This window comes from Dendropsophus ebraccatus, chromosome 11 (assembly GCF_027789765.1).
Source record: "Dendropsophus ebraccatus isolate aDenEbr1 chromosome 11, aDenEbr1.pat, whole genome shotgun sequence".
NCBI lineage: Eukaryota > Metazoa > Chordata > Amphibia > Anura > Hylidae > Dendropsophus > Dendropsophus ebraccatus.
This window is the reverse complement of record NC_091464.1, coordinates 24,355,204-24,374,837: the sequence shown is the minus strand read 5'-3', so window position 1 is coordinate 24,374,837 and position 19,634 is coordinate 24,355,204. Positions and strand designations below refer to the sequence as shown.

At 42.5% G+C, this 19,634-nt stretch overlaps 1 protein-coding gene across 4 annotated transcripts in view; it reads left to right on the top strand.

Moving 5' to 3' along the window:
* Positions 1–19,634, top strand: part of TRIM33 (tripartite motif containing 33) — a 93,946-nt gene that overhangs the window by 29,224 nt on the left and 45,088 nt on the right. For all 4 annotated transcript variants that reach the window (XM_069944389.1, XM_069944388.1, XM_069944387.1 and 1 more), the window contains exons 2-4: positions 9,037–9,155; positions 16,268–16,415; positions 19,381–19,513. In XM_069944389.1, the coding sequence (XP_069800490.1) occupies positions 9,037–9,155; positions 16,268–16,415; positions 19,381–19,513 (400 nt within the window). The remainder of the gene's footprint in view (positions 1–9,036; positions 9,156–16,267; positions 16,416–19,380; positions 19,514–19,634) is intronic.

Here is a 19,634-nt window from a genome sequence, read left to right as displayed (position 1 = left end):
CTGGTCAAGGGGCAGGGAAACGTCAGAACAGTGACAACCTCCTGAGCCGTATAGAGGAAAGGAAACAGTTTTGTTTCACTTTTCCCTTTCTAATCTATCTATGTAGATGGATAGATAGGTAGATACATTTTGTTTACAGTGTAAAGCAGAAGCAGGTTGAGCTAGTGATGGGCAGATACATGCCAGTTGGCTCTGAGGTGCAATGAATGCTGGGAAAAGTAGTTTCCCGGCTGGCGGCATCTTGCATATAGACTGGCTTTTAGAAGAACTTGAAACTCTGGAATCAGCTCAAAATGCTTAGGAGGAGTTGGTAAGACCAGCTAGGTTTAGCACTTTTTAGTACTTGGGTGGAATACCCCTTTAACTTGATTGTTTAAAATTCCTGGTCATTCTGGGTTAAAGAGTCTAGTGCAGTGCTTCCCAAACTGTGAGGCGGGCCTCACCAGTGAGACGCCCCCTATTTGTTGGTGAGGCGCAGCTGGGGAGGGAGTATTCATGAAAGTAACTATAAGCTGCACAAACCTTTCCCTGACTGCAACAATCTCTGGTTATGAAACATTGTTGGCTCATTCTGCACTTAAAGTGCATTAGGAGATTAGGAGACAAAGCAAAAGTTCTTATATCTGCATAGACTTCAACCACAGATGGTGAGGCCCTGGCATCCTCTTGGTCAGTCTGGTGAGGCCCAGGTATCATTTTGTTTGTCGGGTGTGACTCCAGTAGAAAAAGTTTGAGAAGCACTGGTCTAGTGGACACTGTAAGGCTGCATTCCCACATTCCGTGATCCTGACGGATCACGGACGTGGAATGCATGTACTGGAGTCCCGTTCCCCCCCCCCCCTTTGTCTCACACATTGGTTAAATCAGCGAACGACTGTTTACACGGAACGATCTGCAAATTTTTTACGAACGACTATTTGAGAACCTGTTGTAAGATCAAAATGAACGATTTCTCGTTCGTCGTTTACACGTACGATTATCGTTCGAATTCGTTATCACGCAAATTCGCACGATAATCGTTACGTGTAAACGCAGCATAAGTGATCTCAATCAATGACAAGTTATACTAAATCTTTGCCCACAAATATATCGGTCTGCTCAGCTCTTTCTGCTCTATAACATCATGATGGAATATCCCAGTGCAAGTGCAATGTGGCAGCTTCCTTTTAGGGTGCCTTCACACGTACCGTATCGCTGCGTTTTTAACACTGTGTTTTTATCGCGTTTTTGGTGCGATTTTTACATGCACGTTTTGATTTTCACATGATTTTCATGTGAAAATCAAAACTCGCATGTAAAAATCGCACCAAAAACGCAGCGATAAAAAAGCAGCAATACAGCACGTGTGAAGCTACCCGTAAGGGGTATTTTCATGTTGACTCATATGGGGCCCATCAAGTTAAATATTTTCTGCAAATACATTCCTTTAGCTAATTTGCACCCTTCTTGTGTTACGCCTGTTCTCTCCTCCCCATTGTTTAAAGTGTCACTGTCATTTAATTTTTTTTATTTTTTTTTACAAAAATCAATAATACAGGCGATTTTTAAGAAACTTGGGTTTATAAGCCTGAGGGACTCATTTGCAGGTGTTACTCTAATAAAGTACTTTCTATTATCGGTTTAAACTAGCTAAAAGAGCCTCAGAAAATGCAATGATTCCTGCAGGAGATTGTGCTATAGAACTATAGATGTGTTTGCCTATGGGCGGATCACCATACTTACTCACCACTCCCTATGTGGTCATGCATGTCTGTCAGTGTGCCTGACTCACTATGAGTCATTATTACTCATGGTCATGCTATAGCTGATTCATGTTCGGAGTCACTTTGTAATAAGGGGATTGATGTGTATTTATGGTGACTCATGGAAAGCTTTATTAACCATTAAAAAGGACTTTTGGCTTATTCTAATTAAACATAATTAGTGGGTATTGGTACTAGGCAGGTGGTTATCTGTTGCCTATTCTCATTGTTTTGCCGGTTTGGATAGTAATAGTGCGTTCACACAGACAGATTTATCTGACAGATTTTGGAAGCCAAAGCCAGGAATGGATTTGAAAAGAGGATAGATCCCAGTCTTTCCTTTATGACCTTATCCCTGTATATAGTCTTTTCCTGGTTTGGGCTTCAAAGATCTGTCAGATAAATCTGTGTAAACGCACCATTACAGTATATAATTGACAAAGACATGACACCTTATTTAAAGTATTAAAGTTTCAAAAAAAACCTTTGACATTTCATAGTCATAAAAAGCAAATGAATAGCGAACAAGTAGAGGGTCCAAGTCTCTGTGGGGGTCACCTCGGCATGGTGAGTTGGTACATTCTATATGATCAGGTGGTTTGCTAGGGACCCTTTTTTTATTTTTTTTTTTAATTGAAAAAAATTGGAACAGGTTTTTGCCATGTGTATTTTGGGGGGAGTCCTGACCCTTGCAGTTTGCTGCAGCAATTTTTAATTTCTGTATGTCATAGAGAGACGTCCAAAATTTTGATCAGTCTGGGTCTGAGTGTTAAGACCTGTACTGGACAGTCCTCTGCCAGCTTTGTGTCACGTGGTGAGTCCGGATCCTGATGTGTAAGTCTATGGAGCCCGACTCTCTTGACTGACAGAGTGGGCAGCTGACCGTTCTGCTGTGCGGTCTTCTCCCTGCTTGTTATGGCGATTAGTACAGGTCCGAACACTCAGACCCGGCCCTATGAAAACTTTTGAAATGTCTTTCTTAAATGTACTCTTAAAATTAATTCCTGTCATTTCTTCTCTAGGTCAAGGAGACACATGGTACATTTATGTATCCAGCTGTGCTTCCTCAAATGGGTTAAAATGCTTTTATTCTCCAGTGAAGTGTCAGAGTGGCGTTCCCACACTCCCGATCTTCTGAGAGCTGTGACACCACCTCCTCTCCTCCCATCCCTTAGGGCACTTTTACACAGAGAGAATATCTTGACAGATTTTTGAAGCCAAAGCCAGGAACACACTATAAAAAGACTAAGATTTCTCCTTACCTCAAATCCATTCCTGGTTTTGGCTTAAAATCCTGCCTGCCCCATTGATCTGCTAGCTTGTTAATTGAAATGTCAATTCTTTGAGCAGAGGCGCACGAGAAATCCCATTAAAACAATGGGATAGGCCGAATTTCAAGCGGTGTCCGCAGCGTGGGGTAGGCTTAAAATTCTGCCTTTTTTGTTCAGTGTGAAAGGCCCTTAAGTAGTCATTTAAAAAAAAAATAATTGTTTGCTTTTATGTTGATATAAATGGAGTGGTAGAACTGTAGACCTTATGGTCATGGAAGTCTCTGGTAACAGTTATTGCCTCAATCTACATAAATGGATCATAATAAATCTAGTGTTGTCACTCAGCAGCCGCATTGTTACACTGGATCAGTGACAGACATGCTGGGATGAAACCTCCATCTCTCCTCAGCCGCTGCTGCTGTGCTTTTATAGTCTGCTCTCCACATCTACTTATTCTTGAGTGATGATTTATTGTTGTGTAGGCAGCAATACATCTTGGTTTGGGAGCTTAGAAAGGCAATAAATCTTAGATGGGCACAGGAGTAAGGAGGAGAAGGGACTCTATATCACATTTAAGATTGCTCCTATAGCAACAGACATGTAGTAGATGGCTTATTTTCATCTAGCACCTTATTGGCTGCTTGTATTTCTCCTTTTAAAGGACAACTCAATCATTCACACAGCTAATGAACACACAGTACAAAGTTATATTACTGTGTAATGTGTGTTAAATAAGGGAAAATAGTGACCTGCCGGAGTTGTCCTTTAATATTTTAATAACTTGTAATAATGAGAAGCTTTCCATGCTATTATTGAATAGTAAATCAGTGTGGTTAAATTTATTTTTCCTGTAACAGAACTATACGTTACATAGTGTCCATTTACACAGACAGATTATCTGACAGATTATCTGCCAAAGATTTGAAGTCAAAGCCAGGAACGGACTATAAACAGAGATTAGGTCATAAAGGAAAGCCTGAGATTTCTCCTCTTTTCAAATCCATTCCTGGTTTTGGCTTCAAATCTTTGGCAGATAATCTGTCAGATAATCTTTCTGTGTAAACGGACCCTTATGCTACGTTTACACTGAACGATTATCAGGCGAATTTTCGCAATAACAATCGCATTGAGCGATAATTGTTCCGTGTAAACACAGCGAATCAAGCGATTAGCTAAAAATCGTTCATTTTGATCTATAAACATGTTAATAAATCGTCGTTGATCGTTCGCAAAAAATTTGCAGATTGTTCCGTGTAAACAGTCGTTCACTGATTTTACCTATGTGCGAGATAGGCTTAAGCGATCGCAAAACAATTTTTCTGAACGATATATCGTTCCATCTAAACGCTGATAGTTATAAAAAAAAAGTTACTTCAAAATCGTTAATCGTACGATCGGGCGAATTATCGCTCCGTGTAAACTTAGCATTAGTGTCACCTCAATAAATTGAAAAAAAAAAATAGAAAAAAAAAATTACTCCTAGACCACAGACATGTTAAAGGGAATGGTTTTTTTTTCACTTAGTACTAAAATGTTTAGAACCTGTGAACTGGCGTTTATCGACTTATAGGGCACTTTTCTAAGCATGTTTTGGGAACCGTACAGAGGTTGTTGTGCAAGGAAGGGGCATCTGTGACCATCAGCTATTGTGAATGGTGGATCCTGTGTTACCTGCAGGGTCTATAAATGTTACTTTTATATAGTGTTCTCCACAGACCAGTAAAAGTGTCGCCTGTTGTGCTTAGTGGCTAAAGTAAAAATTGCTGAACACTCTTAAAGCGGTTCTCCAGTGCTACAAAAACATGGCTACTTTTCTCCCTGTCATCTCCAGTTCAGGTGTGGTTTGCAATTTAAGCTCTATTTACTTGAATGGAACAGAGTACCAAACCCCACCCAATCTGGAGACGAGAGGGGAAAAGTGACCATGTTTTTGTAGCGCTGGATAACCCCTTTAACTGCTAATGCTGACACTTGCCTGCAACAGCCAGGATCAGACTTTGGTCCTGTCCGGGCAGTTTTAGGGTGCGTTTTATCTGACAGATTTTGGAAGCCAAAGCCAAGAATGGATTTGTAAAGAGGTTAGATCCCAGTCTTTCCTTTATGACCTGATCCCTGTTTATAGTCTGTTCCTGGTTTTGGCTTCAAAGATCTGTCAGATAAATCTGTCTGTAAATGCACCATAACCCTCTAATTGTTACAATAAATAGTGATAGCAGCAGGTGGAGGGTATTTTGACACAGGTGCTGCACCTTGTCAGAATGTCAGTCAGCACCCTCGCTACACAATCATGGGGAGCCAATTGGTCACCATCGCAGCTAAAGGCCTTCAAAAGGACACATGCAGGCTATACTAATAGAGCACTGATTTTTATTTTTTTATTTTTTTAATGGCCACTCCGATCTGGGTGCCTGGAAAAAGTGGATACAGTCCTGGGAAACTACTCCCAGTTTCCCAGGACTGGATCCAGCTTTTCCTGGCCCCCCGAGTGGAGCAGTATGGTGATTAAAGGCAGCAGGCTGACAAGCCGACGGCCAAGTCTAGCAAAGTGCTTAGCTAGTACTGTAAAATCACTCATCCCTAATTTTAAAACTTAGAAGTATAAACATGTAAAGTTTCCCATACCATCAAGAGGCACTCGGAAACTGAAGGAAATTCTGGCAGAACAAAGGCCGTTACAGAATCAGTCAGTCAGCCATTTGAGTGATTGGTACTACACCGCACAAAATCATCAAGCATCGCCTAAGGGTAGCTTCACACGTACCGTATCGCTGCGTATTTAACGCTGCTTATTTATCGCTGCATTTTTATTGCTGCGGGTTTGGTGCGGTTTTTACATGCGAGTTTTGATTTTCACATGAAAATCATGTGAAAATCAAAACTCGCATGTAAAAATCGCACCAAACACGCAGCGATAAATACGCAGCGATGCGGTACGTGTGAAGCTACCCTAATGCAGTAAAATATAAACATTTTTTCCATTTCAGCTGAAACCAAAAGACTTCTAACTGCAGGTTTGACAGGTGGGTTGCTCATTGTGTGACACCAGCTGCCAAACAAGGAGGGGGTCTGGGAAGTTTTTGCTGGACCCAGAGTCGGCTACTTGCACATGGTGACTGACACACTGGACGAAAAGGCCTACCACATAATTTTGATATGCCATCTGTATTACAGAAAGACAATGATCCCAGATATACATAGTTCTGAGACATTAAAATGTAACTAGTGGATTTCTGTGTTATTGCGGAAACATGTAGTAAAACAACTTTTTAACTGGTTTATGGGTGTGTGATTTTGTGTGTATGCATGAAGATAATATGTATAAAGGTACAGATGGTAGATTTATTGTCCTTTTGTATAAGCACCATAAAGGATATACTCCCATCTTAGCTAATAGTTATACTTGTAACAATTGTTAATTTAAATATATTTGTAAATCATTTAGCAAACTTGCCGCCCCCTCTTTTATGCTGGTCTTTCGATCCAATTGTTCGTTGTCTAGATTACCAACCTCTGCTCTGCAAGTGTCCGGCCCACAGAGTGCAAAGACTGTCAGTAAGTAGTGATGCATCTCATAATGACGGGAATCCCCGCTCTAAATGGGTGCAGGGAACACTTGTTTAGAGGGGGAATTTCCATCATTATAGTGGGAATCCCCAATCCTTTATGGGGTGCTCTCCCACAGCTGAGAGAAACAAGGGCAGGAAGTTCAAACACCTGTCCGCTGCTGGGAACACCTGTTTAGAGCGAGGATTCCCCCCCATTATGATGGGAATCCCTGCTCCTTTACAGGGTGTTCCCCGCAGCTGAGGCAGAGAGGGAGGCAGCAGTGAGCAGCTGTTTGAACTTCCTGTGCCATCCTTGATTCTTTTAGCTGTGGAGAACAGCCCCTCCAGCCTGGCCCAGCTCACAGCACCCTTCGCAAGGCCCTCCTGCACCCGTGCCCTGCCGTCTGCTGCCCCCCGCATCGCTCACCCAACAGTCGCCAGCTTTCTCTTTCCCGGCCACTGCTACTTCTCCCCATTGCCGCTATAGGAAACATCCCTGCCATCCTGCCCCAGCTCCTGGCACCCCTCTCCAAGCCCCTGATTTGTCCGCTGACGTGGAAAGTTCAAAAGACCGCCATACTCCTGTCTCTCGCCAGGAATTCCTGCAGCAGAGGCAGAGAGAGAGAGAGGCAGGAGCGCGGTGGTCTTTTGAACTTCCCGCACTGGTGGACAGTTCAATTGGCCTGGGGAGGGGTGCCAGAGACTGCGGCGGGGAGAAGTGGGAGCCGGCAGCTGCCGAACTTAAAGTGCGGAGGGCCAACGGCCTAGAGAAGGGTGCCGGGAGCTGGAGACTGGAAGAGACTGTCGGCGACTGGGTACTGGACCGATTGCCTCGAGGGGTGCTGTGAGCTTGAGCAGGCTGGAGCGGCTGTTCCCCCCCCGCAGCTGAGAGAAGCAAGGGCGGCACGGTAAGTTCAAACACCTGCCCACTGCTGCCTCTCTTTTTGCCTCAGCTGCAGGGAACGCTCTGTAAAGGATTGGGGGTTCCCATCATGGTGATTGGAATCCTTGCTCTAAACGTGTGTCTCCCGCACCTGTTTAGCTCTGGGATTCCTATCATTATGGAGAAGGGTGTTGTTAGCTGTTCCAGGCTAATGGAGCACTTGCTGGCTGCAGGGTGAGAGGTGCGGGCGGCTGCCAGCGGCCTGGAGAAGGCTGCTGTGAGCTGGGGCAGGCTGGAGGGGCTTTTCCCCCGCAGCTGAGAGAAGCAAGGGTGACGCGGGACAAACAGCCGTCTGCTCCTGTCTCTCTCTCTCTCTGCTGCAGGGGAACACCCCTTTAGAGCGAAGATTCCCATCATTGACTGGAATCCACACTCCTGTAACCTTGGTATTCCTGAACACCTCAATAACCGTCAGCTGACAGTTATCTACCACGATTTTGTTCAGATACCGATCAATGTTCAAGTACCGAGCAAAACTTCAGGGGGCAATTTTGTTCGTATACAGAAGTGGTTGAGCCCCAAGGTATTACTGTACCTATAAGCATATGTATTTATGTATATTATACAGTGTGTGTGTGTGTATATATACACTATATATGCTTCTATACTATATAGATATATAATCAGCCAGATCCCTGGTTTTTAGAGTGGTGGTCGGTAACCTTGTGTCCATTTAGTCTCTGCACCAACAGCTGTATAACACTAAAAAAGGGAAAATTGGCAGCACATCTGACTCTGTTCACACTGCAGGTTGCATGCTGCTTGTGGCTTAAGTACAGACAAAAGAAACAGAAGGTGCAACAGCAACCCACAGGTGCAAGGGCTTACCGTATACAGTATACTCCTCCCAGCGTACACACGATACACACCTGCTCTGTAGATATTAAAAAGTGAGTTTGCTAAGATCCTCCTATCAACAGATCAGGTGTTTGTGTGTACACTGGGAGGAGTATATACGGTAAGCTCTTGCACCTGTGAGTTGCTGTGGCACCTTCTGTTTTTTCGCTGTATAACAGTGTCAGCAGTTTCAAACTTGAATTACAGCTGACAGATTGCCTTTAAATTAAGTGCCTCTTGCGTTATACCGTACAGTAGTGGCATCCAATGATTAAATAAATTGCGGCATATTTTTACATCTGTAGTAAATTTTATAGAATAAAAAAAACCTTTAACTTGTAATTTTGTTTAGAGTAATTCTCTAGCAAACAGTTTTTCAGCTGCTGTGCCATTTATGTTGCATATTTTTGCAGAATGAAATCTGTGTTTACCTGACTTAAGCATGTTTCACTGCAGGTTTCATGCCATTGTCAGTGTAAAAGCTACCTGTATTATAAAAGGTGCACTGGTGGATATAATTTAGTTTAGCTTTTGTTTGTGGAATATATTTTTCTGCCATGTGTAAATTTACCCTAAAAAGTAATAAAAATGAATAATAATCTTGTATTTCTGTCAATCAGCTTATTGAATAATTAAATGTGTAGTATAAACAATACAGTCCTTTACATGTAATTTTTTTCCTGTCTTTTTGGTTTTAGTTGGTGTAATAAGGTGCCCAGTATGCAGACAAGAATGCAGGCAGATCGACCTAGTGGACAATTACTTTGTGAAAGACACATCGGAATCACCAAGTAGCACTGATGAAAAGTCTGAGCAGGTATGACCACCTACACTTCAATCAGTATACCCTTTATAATATTAAAGGGGCACTCTGGGAAAATGTAAAAGGACCGACTCCAACTCCTGCTCCTTCATAAATGGCCAGTCAGATACCAGGGGAGTTATTTGTCACACTGGCTCAGCAGCTTCTCCCTAATGTCCTACATGATCCTGGGGCGACTTCTGAGAGAATAGCGAAAGATATATATATACATATATATATATAATATATATAAAGCAGCTTCTACTTTGTGTGCAGTGGATGCAGCCAGTCTCCAGTCTCCATGTCCTGAACAACCCAGAACTAGACTAGATGAAGCAGGTGGTCTTTTCCTGGTGACAGTCTTCTATGTTTCTAACTAAATATTCACCATACAAGAAACACTGCTAACAATGCCAGATCCTTGTAATAAAGAGGTAACACATAGTGATATAGAGAGGGGTCACACAATGATATAGAAGGTCACTGTGGGGGCACGCAATAGCACGCACACACACAAACACACACAGCCTGCTGCAGCCATAGCATACACACACACACACACACACACACCGACACAGCCTGCTGCAGCCATAGCGCGCGCGCGCGCACACACACACCGACACAGCCTGCTGCAGCCATAGCGCGCGCGCGCACACACACACACACACACACACACACACACACACACACACACACACACACACACACACACACACACACACACACACACACACACACACACACACACACACACACACACACACACAGCCTGCTGCAGCCATAGCATACACACACACACACACACACACACAGCCTGCTGCAGCCATAGCATACACACACACACACAGCCTGCTGCAGCCATAGCATACACACACACACACCGACACAGCCTGCTGCAGCCATAACATACACACACACACACCGACACAGCCTGCTGCAGCCATAGCGCGCGCGCACACACACACACACACACGCACACACACAGCCTGTTGCAGCCATAGCACACACACACAGCCTGTTGCAGCCATAGCACACACACACAGCCTGTTGCAGCAATAGCACACACACACAGCCTGTTGCAGCAATAGCACACACAGCTTGCTGCAGCCATAGCGCACACCCCACACACACAGCCTGCTGCGGCCATAGCGCACACACACAGCCTGCTGCAACTATAGTGTGCACACACACAGCTTGCTGCAGCCGTAGCCTAGATACACACAGCCTCCTGCAGCCATAGCGCACACACAGCCTGCTGTAGTCATAGCACACACACAGCCTACTGCAGCCATAGCACGCACGCACACACACACAGCTGCAGCCATAGAACATGGAAGAAACACACAATCTTCTCCCAGAGAGAAAACACCACACTGAGGACAGAGGTTACAGCTACACTACTTATGTCTTCTCCTCCTCCTCTATATTACACAAGATATCTTTATATTATACTGCTGCTCATATACAGTCATCCAGCTTTTCCCTGACCACCCTTATGTAATAGGACCAGTGTCCTATTACTGACATATTCCCCGACCACCCTTATCTAATAGGGCCAGTGTCCTATTACTGATATATTCCCTGACCACCCTTATGTAATTGGGCCAGTGTTCTATTACTGATATACTCTCCGACCACCCTTATGTAATTGGGCCAGTGTCCTATTACTTATATATTCCCGGACCACCCTTATGTAATACGGCCAGTGTCCTATTACTGATATATTCCCTGACCGCCCTTATGTAATAGGGCCAGTGTCCTATTAGAATGTTGCTCATAATATATATTCATGAGCAAAACTTGTAAAGTTCATATTAAAATTTAATTCTACATTTTTTAAAGCTGGAGTCTGAGTCGGTACATTTTTTTTTCCAACTCAGACTCCAGCCAAAACTAGCTCCGACTCTACGACTCCGACTCCACAGCCCTGGCGGTCATGTGGTGGTGAGAACATAACAATCAAGGAATACCTATTCGTCTCCGTGCAGCTGCAGTGCCACCACGTAATGTCAGTCTTCAGTCATCTGTTTCTCATGACTTTGCTGGACGTACCCACTTAGCCAGTCAGTCACTGCAGATACGTCCCCCCTCAGTCACCGACTGGCTAAGCAGGAATTTCTGAGCCAGGTCCAGATGTCACAGGACCAGGAGATCAGAAGACCATGAATGGTGGCGCTGCGGGGGCACAAGAATAGTCAAGTATCCCGCTTATGTTCCCACCACCTCCAGATTTTCCCAGAATTCTCCTGTAAATGACATGGGTAACTGATTTATCAGGAAAATAGTTTTCATGTTTTTGTCCGTTTGTACCTCCAAGCGCTCGTTATCCAGCGCTACAAAAACATGGCCACTTTCCCCCTACTGTTGTCTCCAGTTTGGGTGGGGTTTTGAAACTGTTTCATTGAAGTAAATGGAGCTTAATTGCAAACTGCACCTGAACTGGAGACAACAGTAGGGGGGAAAAGTGGCCATGTTTTTGTAGCGCTGGATAACCCCTTTAAGGTTGTAGTTTACCCTTGTGGTGTGTAGCCAGTAAAAGAAGGCAGTATTTTTAATAAGCCTCTTATGTCCAGGGCACCTGACCTGCTCCTTCTTGACCGCCAAAATGTATACATACGTGGCTGTTAACATGTTGAAGTTAATGTCCACTTCCACAACCATGGTTTAATTGCTAAAACCTCAGGGTATCTTAGCAGAGTCGCATTGGATTTCACAGTGAGTTCCGCAATGAAATCTGCAGCGATTCCCAGTACCGTCAGTTTGTATGAGCTTACATACTTGCAGCGTATTTTTCATTCCACTGCGAGTATGTTAAGCGCCGCCCCCTACTCTGTGCTTCGGCCTGCTTCTGTGGCTCTTGGCTCCTTAATGTCTCGCATAGCTAGTCAGTGCACTGTTCTGCCACGGCCACTTATTGGCTGAGTGGGACGTCGGGGAGCCACAGAAGCAGGCCTCATTCACACGTACAGTGTTTTTTTTGGACCGCATAAAACCCGGTTTTTTTCCTCTGTGAAAATCATACGTATTTGCTCCTGTAATTGCATCCGTTTCAATAAAATGTGAATAGTACTAGTTTGCATAAATTAATCTGCGTTTTTTGGCGGACATTACGGATGTGATATCCATGACGTCCGTAAAAAATACTGATCCCATAGACTTGTATTGGTAATCAGTACTGCAATCACAATCCGCACTAGGACATGTCCTTTATTTTACAGAAAGGATTACAGATCAAAATTAACACACTGTGTAAATAGCCCAGTATAAATCAATGTGCTCCAAGTTGAACCGTGGTTACGGATCCACAATTAAGGACAACTTTACGGGACGTGTGACTATAGCCTAAGGCTAGGCCACATAAAGATGATCTCATGTGATCTCACATGTTGGTCACAGAAAGATCAGTAGACTTTGCTACCATTGAGCTCAATGCAAGTCACATGTGATTGTGATTTGCTTGTGACTTCTGTGTGATTTGGCTTTAAAAAAAAAAGTATTTTGATTGCGCTACTGTCGTTTGACATGTGATCATGTGGCGCTCACCTTTGGAGGCTGTGTTCTAGGTATTTTACCCCAGAAAAAAAGAAAAGTTGCAAACCAAAAAGGGGCTGCACATAACAAAGATAATTAATAAAAAAAAAAACTATAAAAAAAAAACAACTATAATAAAGAAACAATAAAATCAATCAAAACCAAAACAAACCACATAGAGAGAACCCTCAGGTCATTAGATCCCCCCAGAACTCAAAAACCAGTCCTCCCTACAATAGTCAGCAATACATATATAAAACCTTACTAAGCTAAGAGGGTGAAGATACAAGTGAACACAGATGTACTAATTTTCAAAGTGCAAAAAAAAAAAAAAACGTGCAAATAAGCAAACACATTGCTGTAAGGCAATGTATGGTGTCGCCAAATTAAAGGGGGTATACTACAGCGTTGGAGTTCCTGAACCCCAGACATTCCATCACAATCTGTGACTTCTTCAGGAGTGTTGGGTATTTTACCTCTTTCTAAGGTTATGTTTATACTGGCAAGAAAAGCCATTGATTTCTATGTTAAAAAAAGTGTGGTTTTCAAAAACAGCACTGAAAAAATGTGATGTGTTTTTCTGAGTGGCTCTGCTTAGAAGTGTACATTTAAAATCAATAACTTGAATTTTTTTTTTATTAAAAACTCACATCAAAGACCACATACACCTGTGTTACAATGCTCCAAGGGTGACCCTACACAGTGCATTTACCGCATGTTGTAGTCTTGTATTTTATTTGTACTGTATTTGATGAACCAGTTTACTGCGATTTGCTGATGATTTGTGACAATTGCAGATACTGCACAGATAAAATGCAAATACATTACAAGACTTAGTGTCCCTGTCGTTATAACTTTCAAAATCTAAATCAACAGTAGATGTAAAATAAAGCAAGTTTGCAACATACATTCATTATTTTTGTTCTCACGCTGTAAAACAAAGCTGTACTTACCAGAAATCCAGCTCCAGTCTCCTGAAGGCAGATTTTCTGACTTGTGCTGGTTGAAAAAACACAGGCCTTCCGGCCAGTACAGAGTCACGGCTCAATATGTCTGTCAATCACATGACTGCCTTCTCTCTGTGACCGCTCAGATGGCCTGGGATACACAGCACTTCCTGTTTTCTGACTGCTTCCTGTTTGAGAAAAAAACTGTCAGAAAACAGGAAGTCCCCTGTTTTCCATGATAACTAAAAATAAATAATACATTGCAAACTTGTTTTATATCACATCTACTTTTGACTTTGAAAGTTTTAACAACAGTGACACTTTAAGTAGGACATACACTTGTTGGCCTTATGTTTGTATTACCTACAATTCTCCCTCCTGACTTTCCTATACTCACACATGGTTGGCTTGACTGACCCTTTACATGTTGTCTTTGGGGTAATCACAGCCATACTACTCTGGCAACGCTGTGGTGCTCACAGAACAAAATAGTGCCAAAAATCTAGCACCCCCACAACATCATCATCAGGAGGCCATTCTTAAAGTCATCTTGACCTGCCAATTGTGGGATGGTTAAGCTGACTTTAGTATAAGGTGTATAGGCACCTTAACACATGCAGTTCAGGTGTAAGGCATAAGATCACCCTAAGCATGCCCTCTCAGCTTGACCAGATAGTTGCATTGTTCCAGTAGGGAGTGAAATTGCCAGATACTTGGTACTACAGAATCAGACAAGTTACCTTCATTTTTACAACTAGGGGGGGACTTTTTGGGGACATTTAGGGATATTCGTATAAACATCTGATTGACATTAATCTGACATCTTGTGTATATCTAGCATCACGGATATGCGAACTGCTACCTGTGTTCAGGGTCAGTCTGTACTAATAAGCCGATGCCTCAATGATTAGTAGAATGGTAACTTGTAAGAATCCCCAAAAGTACCATGAGTTCCAACACTGAATTAATTTAATGTAGGTCACTTTTAGAAACCTTATAGGTCCGGTCTTAAAGAGTACCTGTCAGCCCGGCTAAGGTGGCGGAGCCCGCCTGTCATACTTAACCCTCCCTGCAAGTCTGAAGCTGAGCATGCGCGTTATGCTAATCAATAAAGATGAGTCCGACGACCATAGATGCTCCGCCACCTTAGCCGGGCTGACAGGTTCCCTTTAAGTGCAGTACTAGTCTTACAGTAAAATAGTATGTGCTCAAACATAGTCACTAACTATGCAGTGACTGTTTCCTCTGCCTGTGGCAGTATGATGTTGCAAGATATTGGTTACTATGTCTATGCAGGTAATTTGTCACAGATCCTTATAATTTGGGTTTTTTCCAAAATAAGCACCACACCTGTCCACAGGTTCTGTGGGTTTGCAGCTTGTTCTCATGCAGTACCATGCCCAACCTATGAACAGTTGTGGCAATGTTTTTTCTGGAAAAAAGCAGTCATGTTTTTCTAATTCTGGACATATTTAAACATATGTTAGCGGACTGCTATTTCTCCCTGTTTGATCTTGTCATTGGGCTGTCCATTGATGCAGTCAATGACATAACAAAAACTTCTGCATATTCAGCCTCGGGGCCCCTATCTGTTGCCTGTGTCATAATTAACACAGTGTAATGCTAATGGGCTCTGAAAAAGTAATAGCCGTTTTAAGAAGTGTTGTACAAAGAGGAAAATATTAGACCTAAAATAAAAAATAAAGTCCTATAGTAAAACAGTGTGCTGGACATAGTCACTGTAGAACATAGACATACTGTGGTGTATGCTGGCATCCTATTCTTCGGGGTTGACAATGTGTATCACAGAAATTTACATGATAGAGATGTGATCCTAGCCTTCGTGTTGAACTTAGAATGAGGTATACAAAAAAAAGTTGTACAAATCACCAATATACACTTATTACGGTAAATGCTTATAAAGTGCTTTTTTTTCCCTCCACTTACTACTGCATCAAGGCTTCACTTCCTGGATAACATGGTGATGTCACGACCCGACTCCCAGAGCTGTGTGGGCTGTGGCTGCTGGAGAGGATGATGGCAGAGGGATACTGAGGGACACAGGACACTGAGCATCCCTCTGCCATCATCCTCTCCAGCAGCCACAGCCCACACAGCTCTGGGAGTCGGGTCGTGACATCACCATGTTATCCAGGAAGTGAAGCCATGATGCAGTAGTAACTGCAGGTAAAAAACACTTTAAGCATTTCCTGTAATAAGTGTATATTGGTGATTTGTATAACTTTTGGGGGGCAATACAATACTTTAATAAAAAGACTTCTCCTTTAATTACAAGTCTAAGGATATGATAAGAGAAATACCAAAGCCAGGTATCCATCCATTCCAGTACATTTAAATGTTTCCCCTTAAACCACTCCAATGTAGCTTTAGCAGTGTGCTTTTGTCATTGTACTGTGGAAAAGTGAACCCCGGTCCCAGTCTGAATTCAAGGACAGACTAAAACAGGTTTAATAATACTTTAATAAATTTTTTCGCCGGACGTCTCCTTTAATGTAAAAATATATACGTATGAATCCCCTAGCTACCACCAATATGTTTATTACCTCCACCTTTACTAATGTATGTTAAAAAAATAAAGTGGCCCGACTATTTGTTGGATTAATGTGTGTGTTTTTTTTTTTTCTTTAGGTTTGTACCAGTTGTGAAGACAATGCGAGTGCTGTCGGGTTCTGTGGGGAATGTGGGGAATGGCTTTGTAAGACATGTATAGAAGCACATCAAAGGGTTAAATTTACAAAAGACCACATAATCACTAAGAAGGAAGATATAACATCAGGTAAGACTTATCTTTCTATAGATTATGGTTTTGCAGCACTGCCTTCTAAATTGGTGATGAATATCTGAATTTAGGTTTTTATTTCCTCTTGATTCAGATATCCTTATTAACCCTTTAAAGGGGTTGGCCACTTTATAGTAAAACTGTTCAGTATATAGTATCAGTAACTGTACTCACAGCACTTACTGACAGCAGCTTCCTGTATACCCCATAGAGTTAAATGCAGACTCTTCTCCTCCAGGCGGTGCTGCCCTGCTCTGTGGTTAGTCTGTCCATAAGATGGCCGACATAGAGGAGCATGTGACCATGCCATAGACACCATTCTATGGCCGGGCCGATTCCGCTGTCCGCCGAAAGACATAGACATGTCAGTTCTTCCGGTGGAACACTAAATGGGCCCGATCATAGACGCTGTCTATGGCACCAGCAGATAGGCGCTGTGACGGAATCCGCCGGAACTTATCCGCATGGATTTCGGAGTGTGAACCTACCCTTATTTTTTCTCTCTTCCTTTAAAGGTAGGACACTTTTCCATCTACAGAACCTTATAAGGGTTTTTTTTTTTTTTTTTTTTTTTGAGTTGCCAAATGTACTTTGTAAGAGCACCCTTTATTTTAATAAGGTTGTTTTACTACCTTTTCTAGGGTATTTCATTCTGCCTTTAATGCGAACTGTCTGCTCTGTTTTATTCAGTGCAGTAACGGTCTTAAAGTAATACTGTCACCCCCTTACTTAATGTACCTTTTTCTGCACCAACCACATGCTTAGATGCTGCACATTTGATATATAACTGTATAAAGCTTGTCTTCCTTCTGCCGTAAAATTGCTTCGTTTTATCAGTGGACAGTTTCGCTTAGGTGGGGCTTCACAGCATTTGGGCCTCCTCTCCCAGCAGAGAGAAGACAGCCAAGTTTTATATAGGTATATATTGAATGTACAGCATCTAAGCCTGTAGATGGTGTGGAGAACCACACAATAGTGTAAGGGGGGGTATGACAGTATAACTTTGTTGTTCCTGTGCACAGGACACTCTAGCCAGTAATTCAGCCAACTCTATCTCCCTCCCAGATAGAGTTGGCTGAAATACTGGCTAGAATGTAAGATTCTAATAAAATTCTGAAAAATAAAACAAAGTATATGTAAATAAATTGTTCTTTCCCCATGAAGTCTTTTATGTTTATCCCGCACAGTAAATGCAATGGAAAAAAAAAAACTAAAATGCCATTAGTTTTGGTTACATTGTCAAAAAGCCAAATTAAACTGATCCAAATGTACAGCTAGGATGGTACTTATAAAAACTACAGCTCATCCCGCAGAAAAAAGAGTATAGTGACAGTTGTTTTTTTTGTATGTTTATTATTGGTTTCATTGTGCAATGGTGGTAAAACATAAACTATTTAAATTGGGTATCGCTGTAATTGTACCGACTCACAAGATAAGGATAACGTCATTTATACTGCAGAGTGTACACCAGGAAAAAACAGCAGTGGCTGAATTACTATTTTTCTTTCTCGCCCCGCCCCCCCCCCCCCCCCCCCCCAAAAAAAAAATAAAAAATAAATAAATTGTAAAAACTGATTAAAATGCCACATGTCCCTCAATAAAGACTATAACTTCATCATAAGAAAAATAAAGTTAAATGGGTAATCCGGCCCTGCAGTATAATCTGTGTACGGCCGGGGAGGGGGTTGAAATAGAAGTCGGCGGTGACTTACCTTCCCGGTTCCAGCGGCGGCTCCTGGGTCGCGCCGCCCCCTACCCCGGTCCGCTTCTTTGTTAGAGCTGCGGCTTGAGACATGACGTCTCAAGGCAGCTCAGCCATTCAGTGGCTGAGGCGGGACTCTGCTACGACCGCTGAATGGCAGAGCTGCCTTGAGATGTCACGTCTCAAGCCGCAGCTCTAACCAGGAAGCGGACGGGGGAAGGGGGCGGAGCGATCCGGGAGCCAACGCTGGAACCGGGGAGGTAGGTCACCGCTGGCTTCTATTTCAACCCCCTCACTGGCCGTACACAAATTATACTGCAGGGCCGGAGTACCCCTTTAAGGTTGTCAGAATATGGCAACACACACAGGTTTTCTTTTTTTTAATATTTTTATTCCAAGATTAATTTACAGCGTTTCCAGAGGATAGATTTTAAAGGGTCACTGTCTTTTTACTTTCAAAATCTAAATCAACGGTAAATGTGAAATAAAGCAAGTTTGCAATATACATTCATTATTGCTGTTATCATGCTGTAAAACAAAGCTGAACTTACCAGAAATCCAGGTCCAGTCTCCTGAAGGCAGATTTTCTGACTTGTGCTGGTTGTAAAAAACAGACTAAACACAGGAATTCCGGCCAGTACAGAGAGTCACGGCTCTGTCTGTCAATCACATGACTGCCTTCTCTCTGTGAGCGCTCAGATGGCCTGGGATACACTGTTTTCTGACTTCTGACTTTTTTTTTTTCCCCTCAAAAAAACTTCCTGTCAGAAAACAGGAAGTGCTGTGTTTTCCATGAAAACTAAAAAATAAATAATGAATGAATATTGCAAACTTTCTTTATATCACATCTACTGTAGATTTAATTTCGAGTTTAAAAGTTGTAGCGACAGTGACACCTTAAGCTATTGGTGACCGCTGAACCATCGCATCGGAGTGCCACTTTGTAAATGAAGCGGCAGTATCCACATTTGCACACTATGGGACCGCTCTAGGGCTGTTTATAAATATTATATAAATATGGTATTACCATAGCTCTATCCTCAAAACAAAGTCTTATATTGGAAAAGCCACACCATAGAAGCAAAACTCAAACATTTTTAAATATATGTGTCTATTCCTTACAGCATTGATTGATAGTTCAAGGGGTGTTTATGCAATGTTTTTGTTTGTGTTTTCTTTTCTTTCTTTCTTTTTTTTTTTTTTTTTAAACCCTTTATGTAATTTTTCAAGAAATTTAATGAAAATGTTACTTTCCTCTAGAATCGGTGGGAGCTTCAGGGCAGCGTCCCGTTTTCTGTCCCGTCCATAAACAGGAGTCGCTTAAACTGTTCTGTGAAACTTGCGACAGATTAACTTGTCGTGACTGCCAACTTCTTGAACATAAGGAACACAGGTAACTTGATGCCTTCTAGAGTTTTGCATAAAGTGCCCAAATACTCCAAATACTTCTGCTCCTTGACTCCTCACCCCATGAAATAAAGCTCTAAAGTCGTGGCCACTAGGTTTTAAATTTT